We start from the raw sequence: 25513 nt of genomic DNA, 5'->3' as shown, positions 1-25513 counted from the left end.
GGTGTTAAATGAGCAGAGGTAAACTGAAAGCCAGATGGATCTCTGGATTTGTGTTCGATTTGCAAAGCCCAGTCAGCTATTCATGTGCCGAGCAAGGTTTATGCTTTTTCTCTCAACATACTCTCTATTTAACAGTTTTTATGGTAATTTTTGTGTTTGACAGATGTTCCTTATTATTAATTCTGTAGTGTTTTTGTACATTTCGTATTATATAGGTATGTCCTTCATAAATTGCACAATTCATTTTTTACATTTTTTTTCCTCAGGCTGCAAGGATCATTGCCAAACTGGCTGCCTGGGGGCGGGACCTGATGGAGGGGAGTGATCTGAACTACTACTTCAACTGGATCAAAACTCAGCTTAGTTCCCAGGTAGAAAAGTTTATTTGGTTGTATTCAGTGATATGAATTTATCGGTAAATGCGTTCTCTAATGTTGCATCTATCATAGTGTGGGTTAAAATGTGGCAAACCTGTAGCCAACTTTATTTGATCTTATGAATAAAAAAGGCTTAGCATGGATCATTTATACATGATTATGACTTCACTGTGTGAATATCCCTAGCTATGCTTTCCCATAGTTTTGTATAATTACATATTGAAATTAACCACCTCACAAAGTCTCCAGCTAACACTTGAAAATGTGACCAAACAAAGCATGTGTTTCTTTGCACAAAAGGTTATTATGAAGCTGACCCTCTCTCACCAGATCATGTGTGTTATCTCTTTTTCTGTTTTCTTTATCATTCTAACCCAAGGTGTTCTCAGTAACAGGCACAGAGAAGGAAAAATGTTTCAGGCATTGACCATATCACTCCATTGTAAGGTTTATTCTCTGGTACAGTGTTCCTTTTTAATTAGTTGCATAGCAAATAACTGAGTCACAGATATATTAAATATTTATATGAAATTGGGTATTTTGTATTTTAATGAGGTTGTCAGGACAAGTGCCACAGTTATTATAAAATGAATCTCGGAATCAACTGTATTGTGCCAAGTTACTTTGAAATTTGTTGTTTGTAGTACCCCACGACATTTAATAGATTTCATTGTTTTTTGATGTTCCTTATTTCCTGTTTGAAGAGTTCAGCATTGTTAATTCTAAGCGTTATTTTCATCATAAATTTGGCTTCAGCAACAGATGTTTTGTGTTTAAGGTTGTGAGCTTTGTCAAGTGAAAACATTTGTGTTTGTTAATTTTACATCTTTAATCTGTTAGACCATCAACATTTAGGTGTAATTAACATTTATGTTTTGTTAATAACATCCCTAAGACTTTTTGTTTATTGAGTAATCAGAGAACTACGGTAAGAAGGATTTTTGACTATTCTTGTTTCCCTGGCTGGTGACAGGAACACATCTTTATTTGAGTCTCTATTTTGATGTCAAAATATTCTATGTCCAGAGAGACCAGCTATAGTCCCCTCTTTCACTGTACCTCCTAAATTAAAGTACCAGTGCTGCTTGGTGAAATCCAGAAGATTACTGTCAGTACCGAGCTTTCTCCTAGCAACCTTTCCAAAGAGCCTGGTGGTGTGGATGAAGCGCCTGCTTTTATATAAGTACATGGATGCAGGTACAAAAACCCATACTCTACTTGGCTGATGGAAACTTAATTTGGGTCTAAACTCAAATCGTTAGTTAGGTGCACTCCTCACACATGCCACCACTGTGCTAAATCTTGGATTGACGAGACATGAATGACCTTTTCTGCTGTAGTTATTCCTTTCTCTTCTGTGCTCTTGTGAATGGGTGAGATACCTTGGAAAGGCAGAGGTACCTATACATACACAAGGCAGCATGCACAAAAGTTGAAATAGAAGCTTCTGACAAACAGAACTGATTATATCGTAATCCTTTTATTAGATCGGCAGAAATGTAAGATGTACTGGGTTGGTTGTCCTTGTTGTATGTGAATAGTAACAGGAACCTTTAAGATCCTGCTTTATAAATGCTTTTTCAAATAAATATAACAAGCCTGGGCTATTTGTTGGACACTTTTTAATTTATGTTTATGGAGAAGTGGAATGTTTACCACTTCTAATATGCACATTTAACACTGATGCTGTTTTTGTAGCAGACAGATGGCCAAAAACCATCACAACAGCATCATGTTGGTTATATATTACAGAGTAACAAAAATGTCAATTAGTCCAACCAAATTAGTGGATTAGTAAAGATACATATTTTAGTACGTGTAAGCTGAAATATAACTTATAGTGCAACTTCTTGTGGGGGAAATGCTGTTGTCTGACTATAGCCTATGCTACACAGACCATTAATTTAGAGTTCCTCGTATTAAATACTCCTATAGAAATTTCCACAATTGGAATTTCTATAGAGGTGTTTTTTGGTTTTTTGGTTTTTTTTTTGTATCTTTTTCCGATTTTCCAGTTTCCTTTTTTTAATTATAGTGGGCCAGTGAATAAACAAGTTAGTCAGTGTCTGAGGAAGCATTCTTTTCTTTTTATCTTTTGTTAGAAACTACATGGTACAGAAACAGGAACAGGAACCATCTCTCCCAGTGAAGTGAGTATGTTACAGAGAGCCAGTGTGGCCAGGATTCGATCAGCTTGCAGAAGAGCCCCCGTGCTCAGCGTGCCATTGACTGACCTCTGCTGCATATCCCTCTCATTCACCTGTGCTCTATCTCCTCCACGTCTACAGCTATGCTCCTCAGCTACTTTCTCTGTCTGGCCTGTGCTCCTCTGAGCCTTAACAATGCTTTTCCGGATAGATATACCCCTCTCTCTCTCTCTCTCTCTCTCTCTCTTGCTTATTTGGTTATTCACTTATTTATTTATATAGCATACTTTTTCCTGAAATGTTTTTTAAAGTGGCAAAGTCACTGTAGATGAAAAGAACAAGGGAAGATTGTGTTCGTATTCACTCTCTTCCACTTATTTCTCTCATAAGCATTTAACACCCGTAGAATAGAAGTAGTCCCCTCATCATCAGCTGTGTTGATGTAAACAGGTGCACACCCTAAATCAGTTTCCTCAGTACTCACTAAATCTTTCTTCCTTGAGCACTCTGCTTATATGCACATTTACTTTATGTTAGCCTGCACCATCTTCACTCTCTCCCAGTGATTAAATCAAATCTCTTTTTCTTCTCAGCCTCTCTGCTAACCTCTCTCTGTCTAGGTCGTAGGCACCCCTGCTTTGTCTTTTTTGTGGGATTGTCTGTCTCTTGGAATTTGCATGTTCCTGGAGATGGAATTGAAGTCTGAACAATTGCACGTGCATAAGCAAATGCGTGGGGATTCGGTGTATAGATGTTCCTTCCGCAGCCTTGTGTTACTGCGTTCACTTTGCTAGTTCTTACACAGGATGGGCATATCTCCTGCATCTTTTGCCTTGCTTCTGTGGATCATTCTGTTCCCATAATCTGATTACAATGTCCTGTCTGTCTCATGTTTGTATGCATGCAAATTTGTGTGTGTGCGTGTGCGTGTGCGTGTGCGTGTGCGTGTGCGTGTGCGCGTGCGCGTGCGCGTGCGCGTGTGCGTGTGTGTGTGTGTGTGCGTGCGTGCGTATGCATGGGTGTGTATCTGTTTGTGTGTACTTTTTTCCACACAGAGCTCTCAGTATGTTCAGTGCGTCGCTGGTTGCCTGCAGCTGATGTTGAGAGTGAATGAATACAGGTTTGCCTGGTTCGAAGCCGATGGAGTGAATTGGTAAGACTCATTTCTTACAATGTAAATACTCCATAAAATATTTGTCCTTCAGTGACATTTGTAAAACAAAGTATATCCATCAGCTTATCATAGATAGTGTGAGTTCGATAGATGTTAAAATATACCACCACTGTCTCACTTTGGTTCTGTGGTCTACTCACATTAATAAGACCAGTGACACAATCACTGCAATTTCCCCAAAGCAATTAGGCAGGTGGACAGTGTTGTGTAAACAGCGAAAGAAGACAAGTGAATGTTTCAGAACATGTTAATAATTTAACAACCAGCATATCATTTGTCAAGGCTTCTATATTGGTCTTTAGAGACGAAAATAAAACCAAAGCTTATGTTTTATACATATCAGGATCTGTAGCCTGTAGGGTTGGAACTAAACACACATCTTCTAGAATGAGGTCTGCTTCTACACCATCTCAAAATGCCAATCACTAAATGTCATCAGGTGTCTCAGAGCACTCGGTGGAAGGTGGCAGATGCCCCAATCCACAGTGTTACTATGCCACTGTCTGCTGGCATGCTTGCAGATGAAGAGGGTGCCCTGAGTGCTTATGTTGCGTGTCCCCCAGCATCACAGCCGTGCTGAGTAACAAGTGCGGCTTCCAGCTGCAGTACCAGATGATCTTCTGCGTGTGGCTGCTGGCATTCAGCCCACAGCTCTGTGAGCAGCTGCGTCGCTACAACGCTGTGCCTGCCCTCTCTGACATCCTCCAGGAGTCTGTGAAGGAGAAAGTCACCCGTATCATCCTGGCTGCTTTCCGGGTAAGCCAACCCCTGGCAGTGGTAGCTCAGTGGTTAAGGTACTTGACTTGTAATTGGACGGTTGCTGCCAAGTTGCCACTGTTGGGCCCCTGAGCAAGGCCCTTAACCCTCAATTGCTCAAGCTGTACTCAGTCATAATAGTAAGTCGCTTTGGATAAAAGCGTCAGCTAAATGCGGTAAATGTTGATCTGGCTTACTGTCTGACTTGAAATGTGGAGTCCCTAAAGCACTTTATACTCTGACAAACAAAAAAAAAAGTTCACTAGCATGTCATTAAAACTGCAGACTCTAACTGATAAACTAAAAGTTGACTGGCAAATGTCACTCAGCTGTGATGGGCCAGCTGACAAGCAAGTTATGACACTAACTACTGTTTATTCTAAATCAGTTAGTTTGTTTTCCTTCCACCCATTAGTATAAAGAGAGAATTTATATACAGTACAACATTCCTTTTATTTATATAGGAACCTTTTTGTCTGGTTTTTGTCTGGAAAACATGGTTGGTGTGGTCAATACAGCAGCTACATGACGTGGAAAGTTCCACTGTTAGATCGATGTATTAAATTGGTGCTGGCTTGTGTTGTGGGCTTTGGATCATTTTATAAAAACCCTTTTTTTGTTTGTCTCTAGGAGATCATAATTAACACTCCCTACCCCATCATTCAGACATCTAAAAAGGATTTAATTTTCCCATGAGCCTTCATTATAAAATGACAAAATGCCCCATTATTTCCTTGTTATTTATTGTGCAGGTTCACTAATATTGCTCTTTTAAATCATTTCTCCCTGTTCACCTGTAGCTCCACTTTTTCAGCTCTACACACTCTTGCTCCCGCCACGCCCTCCATTACACATGTTTGTCACTGGCATTACCATGTAGGCTGGTCTGTAATCTGATTTTGCTCCCAAGGCATTTATGTTCCTATTATCAAGCACCTTCTTGGCAGAGGCACATCTACACCGAAACGCATTACAGGTACAGGAAAAAATCCTTGTTATTGTCACTCAGGCTTTCTCTGGTCTGCCCGCAGTACACTTAGCATTTCATTTAGCCCTGAAAGCTGGCTACTTTTTTGGCATTAGTGTTAGGTAATGAATTCATTGTCCATGGCTCTGACAGTATTAAATTAGACTGCCGTGTTTCATTCATTTCATCTGTTGCAGATCTGATGAACTTGACCTGCTCGGGCTTTCTCTTCTTGTCCTTGCTCTTAATTACTTAGACTATTATTTTGTAGCCTGCACCGAAATGATATTCTAGTCTGCAACAATGCTGCATGCATGTGAGCAGATAATGTTTTCTAGATATATGCCAGAAGTGCCTGTTTCAACAGCTTGCACAGTGCAGAGGTCCCAGGAGGCTCATCCTAATGGTGTTCCCTAAGAAAAAAAGGAAGATTAAATCATATATGAGAGTCCATTGTCATTAGCTGAGCAGGTGCACACATTAACTTCTGCTTTATTTTATATAGTTAATGTGCTGCCCTTTTTTCTCACAATCAGAGCATTAAACAAAACAATGTAAGCCTCTGATTGAATACCACAGGGTAAAGGCAGTGTACTAGTTATTTAAAAGGTCTTAGCACAGTGGCAGTGTCGTTACTCTTCTTTTAATTAGCAAGCTGCACTTTTGTAGTTAAATTATTAGCCACTTCAGTAACATACCCAGGTTTTCATATTAGCATCAAAGAGTAAAAGTTAAAGAAAAAAGTGAAACTATGCCTGTAATCCCATGCTCCCTTACTGATGTTAAAGATATACATGTTTCACCTCAGCTACTGCTCAAAGTCTCTTTCCCATGTCATTGACCACTTGGGAAACTTCATTCACTGTTACCTCCTAAATCTACATATTCACTTAAGAGCATTTAATAAGTGCTTTCTTGCATTTTGCTCAAAATTAAAAATTTCAACTGTCTTGTGGAGAACGTTAATCATTCTGGCTTTGTGCCACATGTGGATATCTGCATCATAACCCCCAAAATACAAATATTTTGCACTGCAGCCTGTGGTCAGTTCCCCTTACTAAAGTGCTCAATTTAGCCTTATGTTTAGATGCAGTTCTGTGTGGCAGATTAATATGCTCCCACAGTGCTGTACTCTCCAAGGTAAATTACTGTTTTAATTCAAAGGAACAGTTTCCACTCTTATCAGCTCATGTGAATTATTTCTTTGATCTCCCTCTCTTATTTCCCCACCATACTTGAAAATACCTGTTGGCCTTTACACATGTTAACAACACATTTACACCAGCAGGGCATTTCATTGCCTTGATCTTAATTGGTCATTTGTGTCAGAGGCTTTACTGTATGATAACACCACAATTCAGTATATCATCAGCTGCCTGGGAGCAGTCAGATGATCTGACTAATAATCGCCTTCCTAGATTTTATTGTGGAAGCCTGCAAGTGCATTGTATTTTAACTTCCCCAGTATAGATAATATAGAGTTCTTTTATAGCCATCCTTATAGTTGGCCTTTGATAGATGATATACTGTCTAATTTTAGCAACTGTATTCAGATCTTTCAATAGTGTAGTTCACATTTAAAGTCTTTTGAGTTTTCCCTTGTGATTTTCATGCTTCTCCAAGAAGGAACATGAATGAACTGTTACTGCCCCAATTCCAGGTAGCTTTCTTGGGTATTGTTCTAATGATGCCTAGTCTACTGAAGGGAAGCTTGGACATTTCTCTGTTGCAAAATTTTTTGCTTATTTGTTTGTTTCCACAAAATCTAAATATAGCCGTGAATTATAAAATCATTTCAGATTAAATATTGTTCAGACCATATATAACTGAATGCCATGGAAACACCTGTTAAAGTAGATTTTTGGCTTGCCATGGTCACCATGGTTTCATTTGGACCTGGAGAGGCTGGTTTTGCTGTCTGCTGTATGTGAGGAGTTCAGGTGGTTTTTTGGAGTTTGAGTGGCCATTTTCCTCTTACAAAGCCCAGTTACTCTTCCTATCAGCATCCAGTACCTTGTGCATAATGGGTTTGTCCTTCACTGTCCCTTTCATGTAGTGATTAATTTGTTCATTTTGAAAATAATTACTACTCTCTTTCTGCTATCTTGTGATTGCTAGAACCTGCTGGAGAAGTCTGCAGAGAGGGAGACTCGTCAGGAGTACGCTTTGGCCATGATCCAGTGCAAGGTACTGAAACAACTGGAGAACCTGGATCAGCAAAAATATGACGATGAAGACATTACTGATGACATCAAGTTCCTCTTGGAAAGACTGGGAGAAAGTGTCCAAGATCTCAGGTACTATTTCTTATGACATTATTTTTTAAATGTTTTTAATGGCTTATCAATTGTTTTTCATTTATTTTCAAACTGCACCAATATTAAAAATATTTTTAAAAGCGAAGCAAGATAGAAAGCATTTCACCATAGATTGGCTGCTAATCAAATTAGTGTGTGAAATTTGTGGTTGATGGTTTTCTTTCATTTCTGCTTCATTGCTCAGCTCTTTTGATGAATACAGCTCTGAGCTGAAGTCTGGCCGGCTTGAGTGGAGTCCAGTGCACAAGTCAGAGAAGTTCTGGCGAGAGAATGCTGTTCGTCTGAATGAGAAAAACTATGAACTGCTTAAGTGAGTGGAAAATGTAGCGAGACAAGTTGAAAGACTTCTGTCTGTATTAACGTCATGCTGTTGATATTAAAGGTGCATTAATCAAGATTCAAGAAACATATCTAGCGGTTAAGTAGCTGAACACACCAACACTGGAATGATGTTAACACTGGAATGAACTGAGTTGAACACGCTAGCACAAGTGAACCTCATGCAAGCTGTTATTGTGGGGTTGTGCTACAGTTGATTTATACTACTTATCAAATTATGATGACATACTGTTGCATTTCATTTTTTCAAACTTATCGTCTAATCATTTTACTCAAGTACTCTACAAATTCCTCTTGGTATAGCAGTGTGGTTTGGTCAGCGCAGGCGTCAAACCCCCATATCTGGAGTCATGGTGGTAGCATTTTAGCCTCTATGGTGTTGCCACTAAGAAATGTAGCTTCTTGATAGAAATTCTAATTGTTTATAATTTCAGTATCGTAACGATTTGTTTTGCTGTGAGAATAGTCGAGTGTTTTCATTGTACAGTATTTCTTTGTAATGACCTCCAATGACTTTCAGTCACTACCTGTGTTAGCCAGCTAATTAGCTAGCATCGTTAGCTGCAGAGGAGCTTGATGCAGTTGCCCAGCATTGTTACATATATTTCTCTGACAGTGGTTCATCCAAAGTATTGCTTAGCTCTCTGAAAGTGCTAAAGGTAATAGATCTACTTGATTCATTGTGTAGTCTGACACACATTTTATAGATCGCATTAGCTAGTTAAAGTTACCTATCCAGAATGTATGTTGTTAATTCTGCATCCAGCGTCATCTTCTGAGCAGGTAATAAAAATAACTTTATCTCTCTCTCTCTTTTTTTTTTTACATTTCCTGTGAATGTTTTGGCAGCACAGCGTGTTTTTGTCATGGACAAAGAATGTGTAGGAAAAAGAAATGAAGCAAACACTTAAAAGTGCACTAACAAGAGCTAAAAAAGCCAATGTAACATACATGAACACAAAGCAGCTTATGAAGGGGTGTGGAACATAATGTAAACCACATAAACACCAATTTCATCCCGCAACACCAATTTTTCAAACATACTTTTTTCAGGACATTAATATGTGCTGATGACATTGCTTAAGTAATTGTAATTCTATGTACTTGAGTTTTTTTGAATTAGAAAAGGGGAGAAAATCGACTAATGCACCTTTTAATGTTATTCATTTTAATGAGTCAGGGTACAAGTACTTTTGATGTTCTGATGCATTTTTTGGCAGCACAGCCTGATGCATCAAATACGGGAGTGTAGATTTAAGAGGATTGATTATTTTTATTTATGTGGAGATTTAGGCTGTTTTCACGCTTGTCTCTGCCTGCACCCAGGACTGATCGTTGGCTCGTTTGAGGGAGTGGCTCATTATCACTGGTTTGCTTTCACACAGAAGAATTCCATGTGAACCACTGAGCGGTCATGCAGTTGTGTATATCACTTTTATGGGTGCAGGTTTGCAAAATGTTAGCCACTAGGTTAATCCATTTATGGCTCTTTATTATTTTCCTTGGATACAAACATTCAATCAGTGAAGGACATTCTCGTATGAGAGTTTTTAGGCATGCAGGCCAGCATGAGATATGCTTTTTGGCAATGCTCTTAGTACATGCACTTACTCCAAAAAGTTGAGCTTATTACAGCCCTATGAAAGTGTGGTTTTATTAGACATACTTTGAGGTATAATAGTAATAACATGATACTATGATTTCTAGACTACATGAAATGCTCTGCAATCCTTTCCCTGGCATGATGAAGCTTGAAAGGCTAAGTGAGGTGAAAAGTTAATTAACCAATTAACCAATCACGCAGCCACACATGCAGTCCTGGAAGAGGATATCTTCCACACGCGCAGTGGGCCACACCAGAGTTCCCTCAAAGTGAACTCTAGAACACAGTTTTTAGGAGGTCCAGAGATTGTCTGTACCAATCCGGGTATGAAAACGGCTTTCACACTTGATAAAACATACCAAATTCGCAGAGCAAGCAGTCCTGGCACAGAAAAAAAAAATCTAGTGTGAAAACACCCTTAGAACGTAACAGAAAATGTGCTGTTTTACGATACACTTCTGGTTTATGTTAACGTTTTGGCTTATTGTGTGTGTTTAGGGCATGGAGGGTGTCCCATTTCCTTTGGCTTGAAGGTTACCCCAGTGTAACCTGTGTCCAAGCAGCAGCATTCATTCACACCACTGTCATTTAGCATTTTAATTATGACTCCTCCTTGCCCTTTTGTCACTCCGTTTAAGCCTTAATTTGCTTTTCTCATTCCTCTCTTCATAGTACTCTCTGTAATCGGCAGCAGCTTCCTTTCAGATAGCTGGCAGCTTATGTTCTACTGCCATTCCTCCTGCTCTGCGTCCCTTGCTCTGCGTAGCTCATCTGCAGAATGCCTGGACCCTGAATGGATGCCGCTCTCTGTTAGTGAGCCATTATGTGTTTTTGTGCCTGTGTTATAATTTCCGGTCCTCCTCATGATTGCGCTCCTGCCTCATCCTTGGGTTGTTGTTTGTGAGTTCAGATCACCCACGGGCAGCACATAAATAGACGTGTTTTGGTGTCCAGTGAAATATATGAAATTACACCCTCTTGTTCCCTTACTGTTTATTCAGGATCATTTTAAAGAACAACAACACCTTTGATCAATGGCTCAGTGTTTTCGGCAGTACTCCTTTTCTCCCCTAACTAAGGCATCATTACACTTGTGATTTGTTCACTAGCCAAGAGGCCCTAGTTCAGCCTTACTTGCAGGGATATGAAGTGTTTGTGTGTTTGTATTGTGTTGCAGGATTTTGACCAGGCTGCTGGAGGTGTCTGATGACCCTCAGGTTATCGCAGTGGCTGCTCACGATGTGGGAGAATATGTGAGGCATTACCCTCGAGGGAAAAGGTAAGCCTGTTTTCATCCTCTGCAACTTAGGGGTGCTGCTAGAAGTCTTTCGCACTTTCTTTCAATGGTGCTTGTCCAGTTTTCTGTCTTTTTGGCCATGCAGTTGTCTGATCTTTTCTGGATAAAAGGTCTGCATGATTGTAGGGCTTTTTTATGGCTTTCTAGCTTCACCAGGTTCTATGCTTCCTCCAATGTTGCGTCAAAGAAATGGGACTAGAAGCTGGTTATAGATTTATTTTTAATTTCGGATTGCTTGTTTCCATGTGACATGGCAGTCTATGATTGCATGTGTATTACCAGAAATTCTTGTATTTGTTTCCAGTCCTGCTCCAAGTAGTGATACAGGGTGTTTTCAAATGAAACTGTGCAAAGACAAAGCAATCTCTCTGTAATTAAGTAATCTTCTTGTCCTACAGGGTGAAAGCAGAGGCTAACTCCTAACTGTTAATCCTTCCCATGTTTTTAACAGTGGATAACAACACGGAGTGTACAACCTCACTCTGCTCTTTAAAACGCCACATCATCACAGGAAACTAAGTGCTCTCCATAGGGAATCATTGGTGTGAATCACCCATGGAACTAACCCTGTAATTGGTCCAATCCAGAGCAATCTAACCTCTGCGGCTCTCCAGTGCCTGATATGAGGAATTATTGTCTCTACTCTATCATTGAAAACTTGAACACAGGACGTGTAAATAGAGTTCACTTATGCCGTATGAAATTGATCTGATTTCTTTTTTTATGCTTTTGTATTATTTTCAATAGGCTTGAAAAATTATATGCATCACCATCCAGTGTTTAAAATTGCTGATAGTCAGCACTGCTACACTGTTTATGCTGCACAAGGTGGGCATTGTTTAAAATGCTCTCATCTTGAATTATTTAATTGCCAGTGTCCTTTAGCAGTATATAAGTGTAGTCTTATAGACATTTCAATTAAATATAATACATTAAAACATGAATGTGCCAGCTCTATAAATTTGAAAGATTTGAATATTCATTTTTACTGAGACGATGAAGACATGCTCCACAGCAGCAGTTGCCATCATTCCCTGCTCTGACAGAGCCACTGAAACTGGCTTCCCAGAAATATGATCACACTATAAGTACAGCTTTGCTACTTCTTTTTATTGATGGGCTTTGCCAGAGAGCTGTTGCATCTCCCCCATTATTTCCAGACCTCATTTTCAAAGGCACTGGGAATCAGAGCACTCAGTCATCTCACACACCACATTAATCCCAAACAATTATTTTGTCTCCTATTTGCTCCATCACTTTTCCTCGATGCTGCATTCTCACTCTTCCCATTTACTTTTTTTTTGTTCTCCTCTTATCTCTTTTTTGGTTTGTTTTTTCCTACCTTATTTTTGTCTGTGTCCTGTGTCTCTTTTGTCTCCCATTCACCTCTCAGGGTGATTGAACAGCTGGGTGGAAAACAGCTGGTGATGAACCACATGCATCACGAGGATCAGCTGGTGCGCTACAATGCCCTGCTGGCAGTTCAGAAGCTCATGGTGCATAACTGGTAGGTGCTTTGTGATATAACTTTACTCGAAAGCTTAGGTGCTTAGTTACTGATAACGTCTGCCAAATGAAAATTGAAAATATCCTGTTTAAAAAAGGAACACAAACAGGGTCATGTACATTTCATCCTGTGTGATGGGTCTCTACTCTTGTTGTGATGAGGGCTGCAGAAGACACCAGCTCTTTTTCTGACCCTAAATTAGTCCATTACAAGCTTGAATGACTGACTGAGAGTCTGTTTTAGGGTCTTTTTGAAATTAGATAAAACCAGAATAAGAATTCCCAAAGCATTAGCGTTGGACATTTGTTCGCAATGTAACAGATGTGGCAGTCCCTACTGGGCAGACTCATAAGAGTCTCAAAACAACTCATCTCTGCTTTAATTTAACAAGTATTATTATTCTTCAAATATGCCATATGAGTGCTACGGACAGATTTCTGTCAAGGGAAAATGTTCTTTATCAAATCCGAGTAAGTGATTTTATTGTCTTCAACCACAGTACAGAAGCACCTCAGAATATTAGCACAGCTAGAGTGGTTCTTAAAAATTTGTATTAATGCCATTTTCTAATTGTCTGGGCTCATTGTAATCTTTATACGAATAACCCTCACCTTAAATTCTTCTATGGAATCCTTTAAACAAATGTAAGACCAAATATTCATCTGTGTCCACTGTATTTAAGTATTACACTAGCATCAAATTCCATTGCTGGTGCAATTGCATTAAAGTGATTTAAGGTTAAGGTCATATTTTCCCTGCAGACATGACATGGTGGTATAACCTCCTCTGAATCCAGTAAAACTCGCATGTGTCTGTAATAAACATCTGTTTACAGTTTATAGAGCAGGTTCAGAAATTAAAAGTCAAAGGCGCCAGGATATTGTTTTAACCTGATTAGTGCAAGACAACAACCATGGATAGTAGGAATCAGTTGCATGATACAAAACCATGGTGGGACTGTACCATGGTGGTAAAATGGTGGTACTGTTTGTACCTGCTCTTTTATACCTCTGAATATGGTCTCATATGAATTGTTTGTTCAGTCCTGTAACTGGCTCTCTCAGTTGCTGACAGGCTGCCACTTCTAGAGGATTTTGCTTCTAAGGTTTTAAAGGTTTGTGCTTTAGTTGTTTTTTTTTAAATAAAAAAAAAAGTGGTAGCTCAGTGGTTTAGCTACTGAACTAGTAATCAGAAGATTGCCAGTTCAAGCCGCACCACCTCCAAATCACCACTGTTGGGCCCCTGAGTAAGGCCCTTTAACCCTCAATTGCTCAAGTTGTATTTAGTCATAATTGTAAGTCAGCTAAATGCCATAAATGTAATACAGTAATGAAGACTACTACTGTACTATTCTATTGCCCCTTTGCAACTGCTGCCCCTGTGAGGGTTTTACTTTCCATTAGTCATCCTTTATTTATCGCAGAGCAGTTATTAATTTCTTACACAGTATTTAACCTTGTTTAGCTATATATCACCAGATCTGTTTATGCAATGTCTTAAAAACATTGTCACCGAAGTTCTGAATCACTATTGTTAGTTGATGACCAATAAACAAGTTTTTTTCACCAGTGACAATATCCTTTTAATTGGCATACAAATTAAACAGCAAAGCTAAGTTGCTATGTTGGCCTGTTAGCAGCTTGAGCCAATGTCATAAGTTCAGCCTACTATACAGATGGTTTGTTCAATACCATGAAAAGGGTGCAAGGAAACTGTGTTGCCTGATGCACAAAGTGGATATTTTTCAGCATTAATTGTATCTAAATTTTGAAGTTGGTTGTAATTCAGGTAAGTTTAAATATTTAAGACATTAAAAAAGAACAATGAAAAAGGAGGTAATTATTTTTGACAGATAGTTGAAGCAGTTTTAATGCTTATTGTCAAGTCTTTCAATAGCCCTTTTAAATCTAGGAATGAAGTAAAAGAACTAACTGTTAAAATATGGAGCTGGAGGGGCCAGGTTTTGAATAGACCCAGGTTTTGAAGCACCACACTCTTAACGGTAGCTTAAGGCAGCCTCGCATCTCTACTTTTAATTAAGGCTACATTAGAGAATATTACTGTTGAGCGAAAGAGAGAGGGAGGCAATAGAAGGAGACAGGATTAATGCGTTACTGACTGTACACAGCTGGCAGCTCCTATGACAAGAGTGGTCTTGTGTTTTTGGGAAATCACTGTATGCTCTGGAAATGGGGCTTTATGCTCGTTGCTCAGACAAGGTGAGACTGTATATAAGGTCTGGTCCTTTCTGTATTGTGAGGGTGTTCTTCTTACATACTTTTATTGATGACCATGTCTTTGCCTTATTAGCATTAAAGGCAGTTAATTGCTTTAAACCACTATATTGGTTTATTATTAGGACTCGATGAGTTGTATTCCCATTTTCCCAATGTTCAGTTAGGTTGGCACAAAGGGCAGGGTTGTGTTTGCTTCAATTTCACCACCTACAGTTGTAACAGCAGAGTATACAGTTATGAGACACCACTCTTACTCCATTAGACTAAAGGTTATAGCCACGGTATATAAAAAGGCACAACTCCTACATCTGTTTGACTGCACCTGCAGACCTATGTGCTGACTGCTGCTATTTTGTCCAGTTAGCTGTTCTTTCCTCTATACAATCTTATTTACACCTTTGGATTCCATGAACGTGACAGTTTAAACCAGTTTAGTATTGAAGATGGTCTTGACTATTAATATGTCATATTGTTAGGCAAAAATATAATTAAATACATTATTTTACTTATACAAATTCTAGTTCCCAGTCATCTTAAAATGAGCTGGCATAATTGGACGTCTTGGGAGTTATTACTGGTATTGTCAGTAATCAGACATCTTGAATCTGTGTAATAGATGAGGTGTCACTACTGACACTCTGAGAGATTAAACCTACATGCCTTTTACATATACCAGGTGTGTCTGTTAATGATTTGCTGTTTGGTACCCAGCAGCTGTTTGATAGATGATTTCTTGACCAGTTTAAACTAAAATAAATTTTTGTTTCTGCTTTTTAAACCACATTTTAATGGATGTTTTAGGCAGGTTGTCCATGGAAACAGAAAGGGACTAATGGAACAGTGGCTCATGCACACAGTGGGAGATATAATGAATCATGTTTGAAACTAAAACTTCTGACCACACAAAACTTGATTTTAAAGCAGACAATGGTGCACAACAGTTGTAGAAGTAATGGGGGAAATTGGTTATATAAAGTTCATTGCTATTCTGTTACTTAAAACTGATATAACGAAAATAAATGTGAATGTAATCAAGAAGGTGTTTGAAGGTCTGTACAGATGCCTGTTGGTGATGTCTACCTGTCTTATGTTTCCTAAGGCTTTTAACACACATCTGCAACATGAGAGTGCCACAGAGGTGCAGATCTTTTTTTCTTTCCTTTTTGAACCCCTCTCTTGAACTTGTTATTCATTACCCTTTATAACAGTCAATAGATGAGCATTGTTGCTAGCTGTTGCTATGGATTCGAAGCTACACCAGATGGTGGGTACTGAAGCTGTTGAGGTGCACCTTTTATATATAGCACATCCTGTTCTCACGGAGCGTCCTGTGTTCCATTGGTAAATCTGACATGTGTCTAGTGAAAACTTGTTAAATGAATGTTAACATAAGATGAGTTAGACTACTTATAGGGATTTTAATTTAAACTGCACTACTTTCACACATCTCGATATTTGCCCGTCGTAGTCCAGCAGAGCTGTATTTGGAGCTCCAGCAAAACAGTTAATGCAGCTCTTTGGCTCTTGATGGGTGTGCAGGGTGTTTGTAGTACATCCTGCTGTTGAGAGGCTCTGGTGCTGGAGCCCCATGACTGTCGTTCTCTCTGGGTTTCATTATGGAAGAGCATCAGTGTTCCCTTATCCGTTTGATAAGCAGTTTGTTTCTGAGTGTCATTTTATAGGCTCAAAAGAATTGAATAGAATATAGAGGCAAAAAGTATGATTTTAATACATTTTAATGATAATGCTCTAGTGTAATTTAGCTTATTTAAGACAATTAACTAATGGAGACAATCATTTTATTTTATTAACTGATAAAATGTGAGCAAAATCATAAGTGCAGTCATTTTCCTCTTTATTGCTTTGTTGTGCTTCTCGGTCTGTTCACTAAACTTTTTTCACAAGTTAGGGCACAGGAAACATGTTTATTCATTTCCTTTGTGGAATAAAAACAAGAATTAAGAGTGACAGGTGTGTATTTTTAATTATCTTGTAATTCAGTCATTTGCCTGACTCCCAAAACAAAGTCTCCCCTCTGACATATCATTTGGAAAGGAGTGACGCAGGGATATTCACCATTTAAGGATGTTGGGCTTTTAGGGCCCTTAATGCTGTTAAATTACTAACCAGCATTGCTATCCTGTGACAGAATGTTTCCATTTGAATAGAACCTGATTGCATCTTCATAAAGTAGCTAAATCAAAAGCCTGCTGTTTCAATTGACTATGTACCTACAGAAGATCTAAACTCTGTCGTCCCCCCCCCCCCCTTTTTTGGGGGGGGGCTCTGGTTGCCTAACGATCGTATCTTGTTTTGCAGGGAGTACCTGGGGAAACAGCTCCAGTCCACAGAGCAGACCACTCCAGCTGTGGCTGCCCGAAGCTAAACTTGCCCTGTTCTCAAGGTTGTGGTTTTGCATTCATGGATCTTGTTGTCTGAATGTCCATTACTGCTACATAACAAATATGTGTCAGGAAGGGGAAAAAAAAGAAACTTTATGCCCCAAGTTGATCTACTGTGTTTGTGTCCTCCCTAAAATCCCTACACAACCGAACTGCTTCTTTTCAATTCTTAAAACCCCAGCCTGAAACTTAGCATGTCCGCTGCCCCAGGTATGGGCGCTGAAAAAACAATGAACATGAAAAATGGATATTTTGGACAACTGAATGGACATTATTGACATTCGAAACCATTAGCTGGTCTGCCACAGTGCCACTTGTGGCTGTTGCATATAGGCGCTTTGCCTTCATTGTTTGAAATGTGTTTGTGTCTTCACGCTTATTATGTGAAATGGTTTGAGTAGTTTCAAAAGTAAATGATATTCAGTGTTATTTATGTCTTATCTGTAAAACAATGAATAAGCATTCCAATAAAAACTCTTAACTTCACACGCCTTCACAAGTGTTCAATTCTACATTTCGGCATTTTTTCAGTTATTAAATGCACATCCTCCAAAACAACATGCAAGAGTTCTTCACGAAATCTTTTTTTTTTTTAATGTAATCCTAAATGTTTACTATAATTCATGGTCTCTTCCAAATATTAATTTATTATTGAAATTCTCTGAGTAGAAATATCTCACCTTTAGTTTCATATGAAAAATAGACCTGCCTACACAGCTTGGAGAATTCATTAGCAGTAAAAAAAAATTAATACTGATATGTACTTGACAAGCAAGTCCCAAGTAAGGGTGACATGGTGGCAATATGGCCATATCAGGTAAAACATTTCACAGTAAATCCCAGGAACAGCAACAGACTATGAAACACAAGACTTTAATAATAACACAGTACTTTTTGTTAATAATTAATAAAACAGCTTTAATAATAATAAAACAATGAAAATAAAATGATGACTTTAATATTAATAACACAGGTCTATAATAATAATAATGACTAATAACACAGGACATTAGTAATAATAAAACAGGTCTATGATAACAGGACTTTAATAATAACAGGACTATAATAACAGGACTTTAATTATAACACAGGTCTATAATAATAATGACTTTGATAACAGGACTAATAATAATAATAATAATAATAACAGATGTATAATAATAAGAACAGGACTTTAATAATAATTATGACACAGGTCTATAATAATAATAATGACTTTAATAACAAGACCTTAATAATAATAATAAAACAGGTCTATAATAATAACAGGACTTTAATAATAATTATAACACAGGTCTATAATAATAATAATGACTTTAATAACACAGGACTTTAATGATAATAACAGGTCTATAATTATAATAACTGACTTTAATAACAGGACTTTAATAATAATAATAACAATAACACAGGTCTATAATAATAATAACACAGTTCTATAATAATAATAGGACTTTAATAATAATTATAACACAGGTCTATAATAATAATAACAGCTTTAATAACACAACAATTTAATAATAATAATAATAATAATAATAATAATAATAATAACTCAGGATATTAATGCATTTACCCTTGCATGCAGCACACCTTAAGATTTGATGTGCAGGCCTCGATGTCTTGACTGTCACTTGTAAACAAGGTAATTTGTTCTCCATCTGCAGTCCTATCTGTCTTCATTTCTAAATCTCCAAATAACACCTCCACATCCACAGTGCAGTATGTCAGGCAGATACAGCGTCTGGGTAATTTGTGTACAGACACACTTAGCTGAAATGGAAACCAAACTGAGGCCGTAATGCTGGTGGCCAGCAGGTGGGAACTTTGTGTGCTTTCTCAGTGGCCTGTTGGAAATAACCTTCCACCCTATTAGCGCCACTCTCCAGAGAACAACGGTGAGGACCACCTTAACTCTTTTTGATCTCATCCTGTGCTGTCTGCAGTGCTGTGGGCATTCAGAGCTTGTGCTGCTTTAACATTCTCCTCAGTGCAAATGGATTTGGGGTGAGAACACACATACACACTAAGGTAAAGTGGCTTTTATCTGAGAATCAGAGGGTGTTTTTCTTATGCAGTCATCTGAATTCACTGAATGCTTACTGATATGTCATCAGGGATTCGCCCTGGCTGTAAAGGCATGTGTAGGCCTACTGAGTCAGCATCGAGTAGCATTTTGCTTTAAATGCCTTAAATCCTTCCCGTGGCTCACCTTTCATTTTGCTCTTTCCCAGTGTGCTCTCCAGAGCACACACTGTTCAGCGGAAGCAGTTGTGCATTATGCTTTCTAATGATTTCTGTTTGATTCCTTTAAATCTGGGTGTATTGGGAATATAGTGAGTGAATTTCAACAAAATGAAACACATTTTGACTTCACTTCAATATAACAAGCAAACAAACAAAAACCCAAGGGCAAATCAGGCACTTTCTCCATCTGTCCTGCATGTCTTAAAGAAGTGTACTTTCTGCAGGGTTCAGTGTTCCTTGACTGACGGCCTACACCACAGCCGTGACACAGGTGGAATATTGACTTGCCATATTGACTGAGTCCCTTTGCTCCTGTTAACACAGGTCACTAGCTTGCTGGTTGCTATGGTTACGGTCAAAACAAGAGCGTTGCGGAGAGCCTCCATTTCATCTTGCCTCCACGTGGTGAGTGCTGTTATGAGTGAATGAATGAAGCATGAGGCATGATCACACACTAAAACACATCCTGAGTGCTGCTCTCAGTGAGACTTGGCCATCTATTTCAAAATAGAGAGAGACTAGATTAGGTAGCAAACAATCTGCGAACATGGTGCGCAGTGTGTACCTTGGGATGTCTTTATGTCTATAAAACTACAGACATAAAGGTTCCTAAGGGTGCACTGGAATTCAGATAAACAACCCTCTCAAGACCAAGTACAAGTACAAGTGCAAGGCCACGGAGTGCAAGGTACCTAATTAGAGGTGATCTCCCAGAGCTCACCGTAATCCTCACTGTTTGTACCCTTGACGCAAAGCTGTCTGTGCAGGGATCTTTCTTCAAAAGGATGACAAATTACGCAGTGTCAATGACCTCTGAAATAAATCTCGCACCACTCTTCTAGGGAGTGCACCGTCTTAAAACTGAAACATGTTTTCTATGCTGCATTACAATCAATGATTGATTGGCTCTATCTGGCATTTCTTGAGCAGAACCGCCTCTGCTCCAATGAACCCTTTCACTAACAATAGGAGCTCTTATTCACATCCTATTCACATCCTGATTGCTAACATCAGTGGCATTTTGTGTGAAGCATTCTACAGAAAGCATTCTGCACCTTCAGCAATAGATATCAAACCCTGAAAGGTACCACAGAGCAACACCCGAAATGACTGGTTTTCGGCTCTTTTCTTTCAAATAAATAAACATTTCTAATGTTTCTGTAAAATAACTAATAATGCAAACATCAAAATAAACTGAGGTTGTCTGATGGACATAATCTAATCTTAAATTGAGGGAATGTTGAAAACGGTGACGCAAATTAGTTGTGTAAATGCCCGGAAAAGTAGAATGATTGTTCTTAAAGGTTAAGAAGAGCTTCCATTTGTGGCAGGGAAGTGGCTCCAGGGTCAGCTAAACTCCCTCAGGGCCCGCACAACAGTCCTCCGTTATTACACCATCAGCAGTAATGGCTTTACTGGAGAGCTCCATGTTTTGCTTTGTGCTAAAATAATGTAAAAGAGGACTTTGATCAAGCACAGCAACCACCAAACGAGGCATCTCTTGGCACCCTTTACTTTAGAAGAGGGGAAATCATTGGTGATGTTTTTTGGTATGATAAATGGTATTTTCCATGGAATGCTTGTAAATGGATTAATGACATAACAGAATCCATATATACACTGTGCCATTTCTGTAGTATATGCCAAGGCAATAGTACGCCACAAAATGTTTTCCCAAGGACCATGTTAAGCTTGGGGTATCCGTTGTTGGTCAGAAGAGGATGACCACCCCTTTTGAATCTTGGTTACTCTCAAGGTTTCTTCATCTCAAGATGTTTTTCCTTGCTACCGTGTGTGTGTGCATGTGTAGTATGTACCGTATGTGTGTGTGTGTGTGTATATATATATATATATATATATATATATATATATATATATATATAAATCCCCTGGCACCTATCTTATATTCGCCTGCCACCCAATATCTTTAACCTCAGTCACCAAGCCCGCGTACTTCAACTTCTTCCTTTTGAATGCTTCATCCACAGCATTCTCAAATGAAATTGTTAACTCTATAAAATAAACTATCTTAGTTTCAGAGTACATAAAAGTCTTGATAATAATAATTCTCACACAAGTTAATTAACATTTAAAATAATTGTTCAGCTGTACTGAAGTGTATTTACAGTGGTCTTAAGTCATGATTAATGAATACTGATATGTGTGGCATCTTTTGAGATCAGAGCACAAGAATTCAATTCAATTCCGTTTGATTCAATTTATTATCATTCATACATGTACAGTACGATGAAATGTGGTTTGGCTAGCCCCCAGTGTAGACATACAACATTTAGAAAGACTCAGACATTAAGTGACTTACAATATACAAATATAGCTTAAACAAATACAAGTTACCAAGTAAACAATCATAAGTGTGCTATTGCTTAGCTGATAAAGTGCAGTTTACCAAGTAGAGCACATGGTGAGTATGATAAGGCAGGTGCATAATGATATAAAGTGGCAGTGCAGTATTCAGAGTTCACAGTTAAGTTTAGTTTGATCAGTGCAAGTATTAAAATTCAAAGTAGTTCAAGGTAAGTGAATGTGTCAGGGAGGAGGGATTTGGTGTACATAGTGAAATGTGTGGTGTAAGCAGCTTGGCTGCCTGAAGGAAAATGTTATTTTGCAGTCTTGAGGATCTGGATCTTATACCGTGTCATATTGCTCTCCAGATGGTAGTGGTTCAAACAGGTTGTGGCTGGGATGAGTGGGGCCAGAGGTGATGAGTGGGTACAGAGGTGATGAGTGGGGACAGAGGAGATGAGTGGGGCCAGAGGTGTTGAGTGGGGCCAGAGGTAATGAGTGGGGCCAGAGGTGTTGAGTGGGGCCAGAGGTGATGAGTGGGGCCAGAGGTGATGAGTGGGGCCAGAGGTGTTGAGTGGGGCCAGAGGTGATGAGTGGGGCCAGAGGTGATGAGTGGGGCCAGAGGTGATGAGCGGGGCCAGAGGTGATGAGCGGGGCCAGAGGTGTTGAGCGGGGCCAGAGGTGATGAGCGGGGCCAGAGGTGATGAGCGGGGCCAGAGGTAATGAGCGGGGCCAGAGGAGATGTTCAGTGCTTTCTTACAGTGGTGGACTCAGCAGTCTTACGGTCAATGACTATGGTGCTGCCATACAAGATTTTAATACGGCTTGTTATTATGATTTCCACTGAACTATAGAAGCTGGTCATGAGCCAAGGAGAGAGGTTGACTTTTCTCAATCTTCTTAGGAAATACATTGTTGGGCGCTGTTGAGCTTTCCTTATGAGACGTCAGCCTGGAGGGCCAAACGGGTGAAATCTTATTTAATGTGTACTCCAAGAAATGTAAACCTATTTACTCTCTCCACTTCAGTGCCTTGTATGCATAGTGGTACATGCTCTCCTCTCCTCTTTCTGAAATCAATGATATCCTTTGTGTTGGTTTGATTGAATGGCACAGTCAAACACTGAGAACAGCAAGCTTTTTGGGGGCAAATTCATACTCGGTTACCATCATCCGTTCTTGGTTTAAAAATAGAATACATGAAGAATGAAACTAAAGCAAACACAAAAACTGACATGGGGAATCTAGAGGTGGAAACAAACAGGCTAATAAAGAAACCTAAACAACCGTTAAAACAACAAAACAGGCAAACATGCAATGAACAGAACTCAGAAAGAAGCTTTGAATAATAACCAGCAAATTAATACAAAAAAACGCTGGGTTTAAATACTAAGGCTAACAAGGCTAAATTTGAAACAGGTGGAAACAATCGTAGGCAAGGAAACCTAAACAAGGGGCGGAACTAAGAATGAAAACAAAGTGCACATGGAACAAATCCAGGAAGAAAACCAAAACAGAGTATGGAGCAAAGCGTCGCCATGGGAACCATGATGCCAGGGAGGGGGTGATCAGGACATGGTCACATTGATGGAGAGGTTATTGTCACCACACCATGTGGTGAGAAGGATTGCTTCTTTCCTGTGTGCAGTTTCATCGTTCTCAGTAATGGGGCCTATGACTGTGGTGTCATCAGCAAATGTAATGATGGAGCTTGAGTCACGCTGAGAGCCACAGACATGAGTCTACAGAATGTAGAGTAGTGGCGAGAGGAAACAGCCTTGAGGGGCTTCAGTGCTCAGGGTGCATGTAGAAGGTGTTGTTGCTTAATATAACCATCTTTGGTCTGCCAGATTGGAAGTCCAGGATCCAGCTGCAGAGACTACTCCTGAGTCTTAGGAACCTGAGTTTAAATACCGGTTTTGACAGAATGATTAATTAAATACAGCGCTAATGTCCAGGAAAAGCATTCTGACAAAGTGGTTTTTTTTTTCCAGGTGGTTTACTGCTATGTGTACCGTTAGAGAGTTTGCATTCTCCATCGATCAGTTTGTAGTGGATCTAATGATAGCAGGAGGATACTATGGATGTGGGCCATAACCAGTCCCTCAAAGCACACCATCGCAATGGGCGTGAGGGCAACTGGACGGTAGCCGCTCAAGCTGGTAATGGAGGTTGTGTTTGGCACAGGGATTATCCTCGTTTTAATGTATATGGGGACAGTAGTCTGGACCAGGGAAATATTGAAGATCTCAGGACGGTAGAAGCCAGCTGGTAGGTGTATGCTTTGAGTGCCTGGACAGGAATGCTGTCTGGTCCAGCTGCTTTGTTTATGCGTACCCTCATCAGTGCCTTCAGCGAGAAAGCCTGTGGCTCTGTGTGGTGGCGCGAATTACATCGGTTTGCTCATTGAGTTGGTTTCCAACATGGGCAAAGAAAGTGTTGAGCTCATTTGCTGGGGAGGCATTAGTGAATGTAGTACTGTTGGCTTGGCTTTTATAGTCAGTGATTGCCTGTGTTCTGTTCCACATGCGCTGTGCATTATGATGGCCACAAAAGTTACTTTCTATTTTCAGCCGATAATTGTAGAGTTGCTGTTCTTTGTTCTTTTATGATCTTCTCATGTGTTCTCATGCCACAGGCTAAAAGCGATTTTACAGATTTTGCTTTCTTGATGCTGTTCTTACTACTTCATTCAATTCCACTATTGTACGAGGATGTTGCCTGAAGGCTGTGATATGACATTCTTTGATTTTTAACACATTCTGCTCATTTAATGTCATCTCATTTAATTTTCAGATAAAGAATATGAGGTTTGGAAATGAAATCACCTGATTTCTAATCCTCCTTTCAGAAACTCTGGTTGCTATAGAAACTTTACAGTCTAGAAACATTTTGCTGGCATTCAGTATCCTCCTTTTTCACTTCAAGGTCGTTACAAAACCATAAGAGCTCTCCCACTCTATATCTTTTATTTTCCAGTCTCTCTCTCTCTGTATATATTTCTCTTTTCTCTCTCAGTCTGTCTGTCTGTTTCTCTCTGTCTCATCCTCTCTCTTATGAACTGGGCTTTTCAGTTTTTTTTTTAATTTAATCATTCCTTCTACACGTAGCTTTGACACTCTCTTTAGAAATCATTTAGAATGATTATTTAGAATGATTGTGGGGTGTGAATGTTCCATCATTTCTATAAACGTTCATTTTCTTAGAAATTAGGACATATAAAATGCACAAAATTCAAAATATATTGCAATATATTTAAATTTAGAATTTGCAACACTATATACTGACATTTTTTAAAATCTGCCATTTTCATATTTCTACGTTTACACTGCATTACAAACAAATCTCCTCTTTTTTACGTTCTCATTTATATTCACTCAAGGACGTTACCAGCATTTAGTCAATTTCAATGTCTGATTGATTAAAATTGGTAGATCCTTACTCACTCTACCACACCATCTCCATTTGTGTCCTAAAGCCTATATCTTTCTATATGATTTTTATGTCATTACTCATTAGAGGATTGGAAGAGCAGAAAAAGGCCTATCTTTGACTTCCTTTGACCATCAAAACAGCACTGCTAAATCTCTGTACATAGAATGACACAGTACATCTGCTGGTAAACACATCACTGTAGGACCCCAAGACCTTTGACACTATTAACTTTACTGTTAGTTCATAAATCATCATATTATTTTATGGAATACCTGTTGTCTAAGAGAATCAACCAATAAGTAAATTAGAAGTAAATATTGTAAATTAAATATTTTTGTTCACGTGTGTATATACATATATATAATAAGGTGTACTGTCCTCTCTGTTTGTGTATTGAGGCTGCA

The 25513-nt window shown here is 39.0% G+C and overlaps 1 protein-coding gene across 3 annotated transcripts in view; it reads left to right on the top strand.

The window, feature by feature from the left end:
* atp6v1h (ATPase H+ transporting V1 subunit H) overlaps positions 1-17610 on the top strand; it is a 29140-nt gene extending 11530 nt beyond the window's left edge. For 2 of the 3 annotated variants that reach the window (XM_027029063.3, XM_027029064.3), the window contains exons 6-14: positions 267-371; positions 2480-2527; positions 3580-3677; positions 4262-4454; positions 7540-7718; positions 7924-8049; positions 10859-10960; positions 12372-12485; positions 17042-17610. In XM_027029063.3, the coding sequence (XP_026884864.1) occupies positions 267-371; positions 2480-2527; positions 3580-3677; positions 4262-4454; positions 7540-7718; positions 7924-8049; positions 10859-10960; positions 12372-12485; positions 17042-17108 (1032 nt within the window). In that variant the 3' untranslated portion in view covers positions 17109-17610. The remainder of the gene's footprint in view (positions 1-266; positions 372-2479; positions 2528-3579; positions 3678-4261; positions 4455-7539; positions 7719-7923; positions 8050-10858; positions 10961-12371; positions 12486-17041) is intronic. The other variant, XM_027029065.3, reaches the window with a different exon arrangement.
* The last annotated feature ends 7903 nt before the right edge of the window (positions 17611-25513 follow it).

Source organism: Electrophorus electricus, chromosome 13, assembly GCF_041902795.1.
Source record: "Electrophorus electricus isolate QZ-2024a chromosome 13, ASM4190279v1, whole genome shotgun sequence".
In the NCBI taxonomy this organism is placed as follows: Eukaryota; Metazoa; Chordata; class Actinopteri; order Gymnotiformes; family Gymnotidae; genus Electrophorus; species Electrophorus electricus.
The sequence above is the reverse complement of the archived record's forward strand: the minus strand, read 5'-3'. Positions and strand labels throughout refer to the sequence as shown.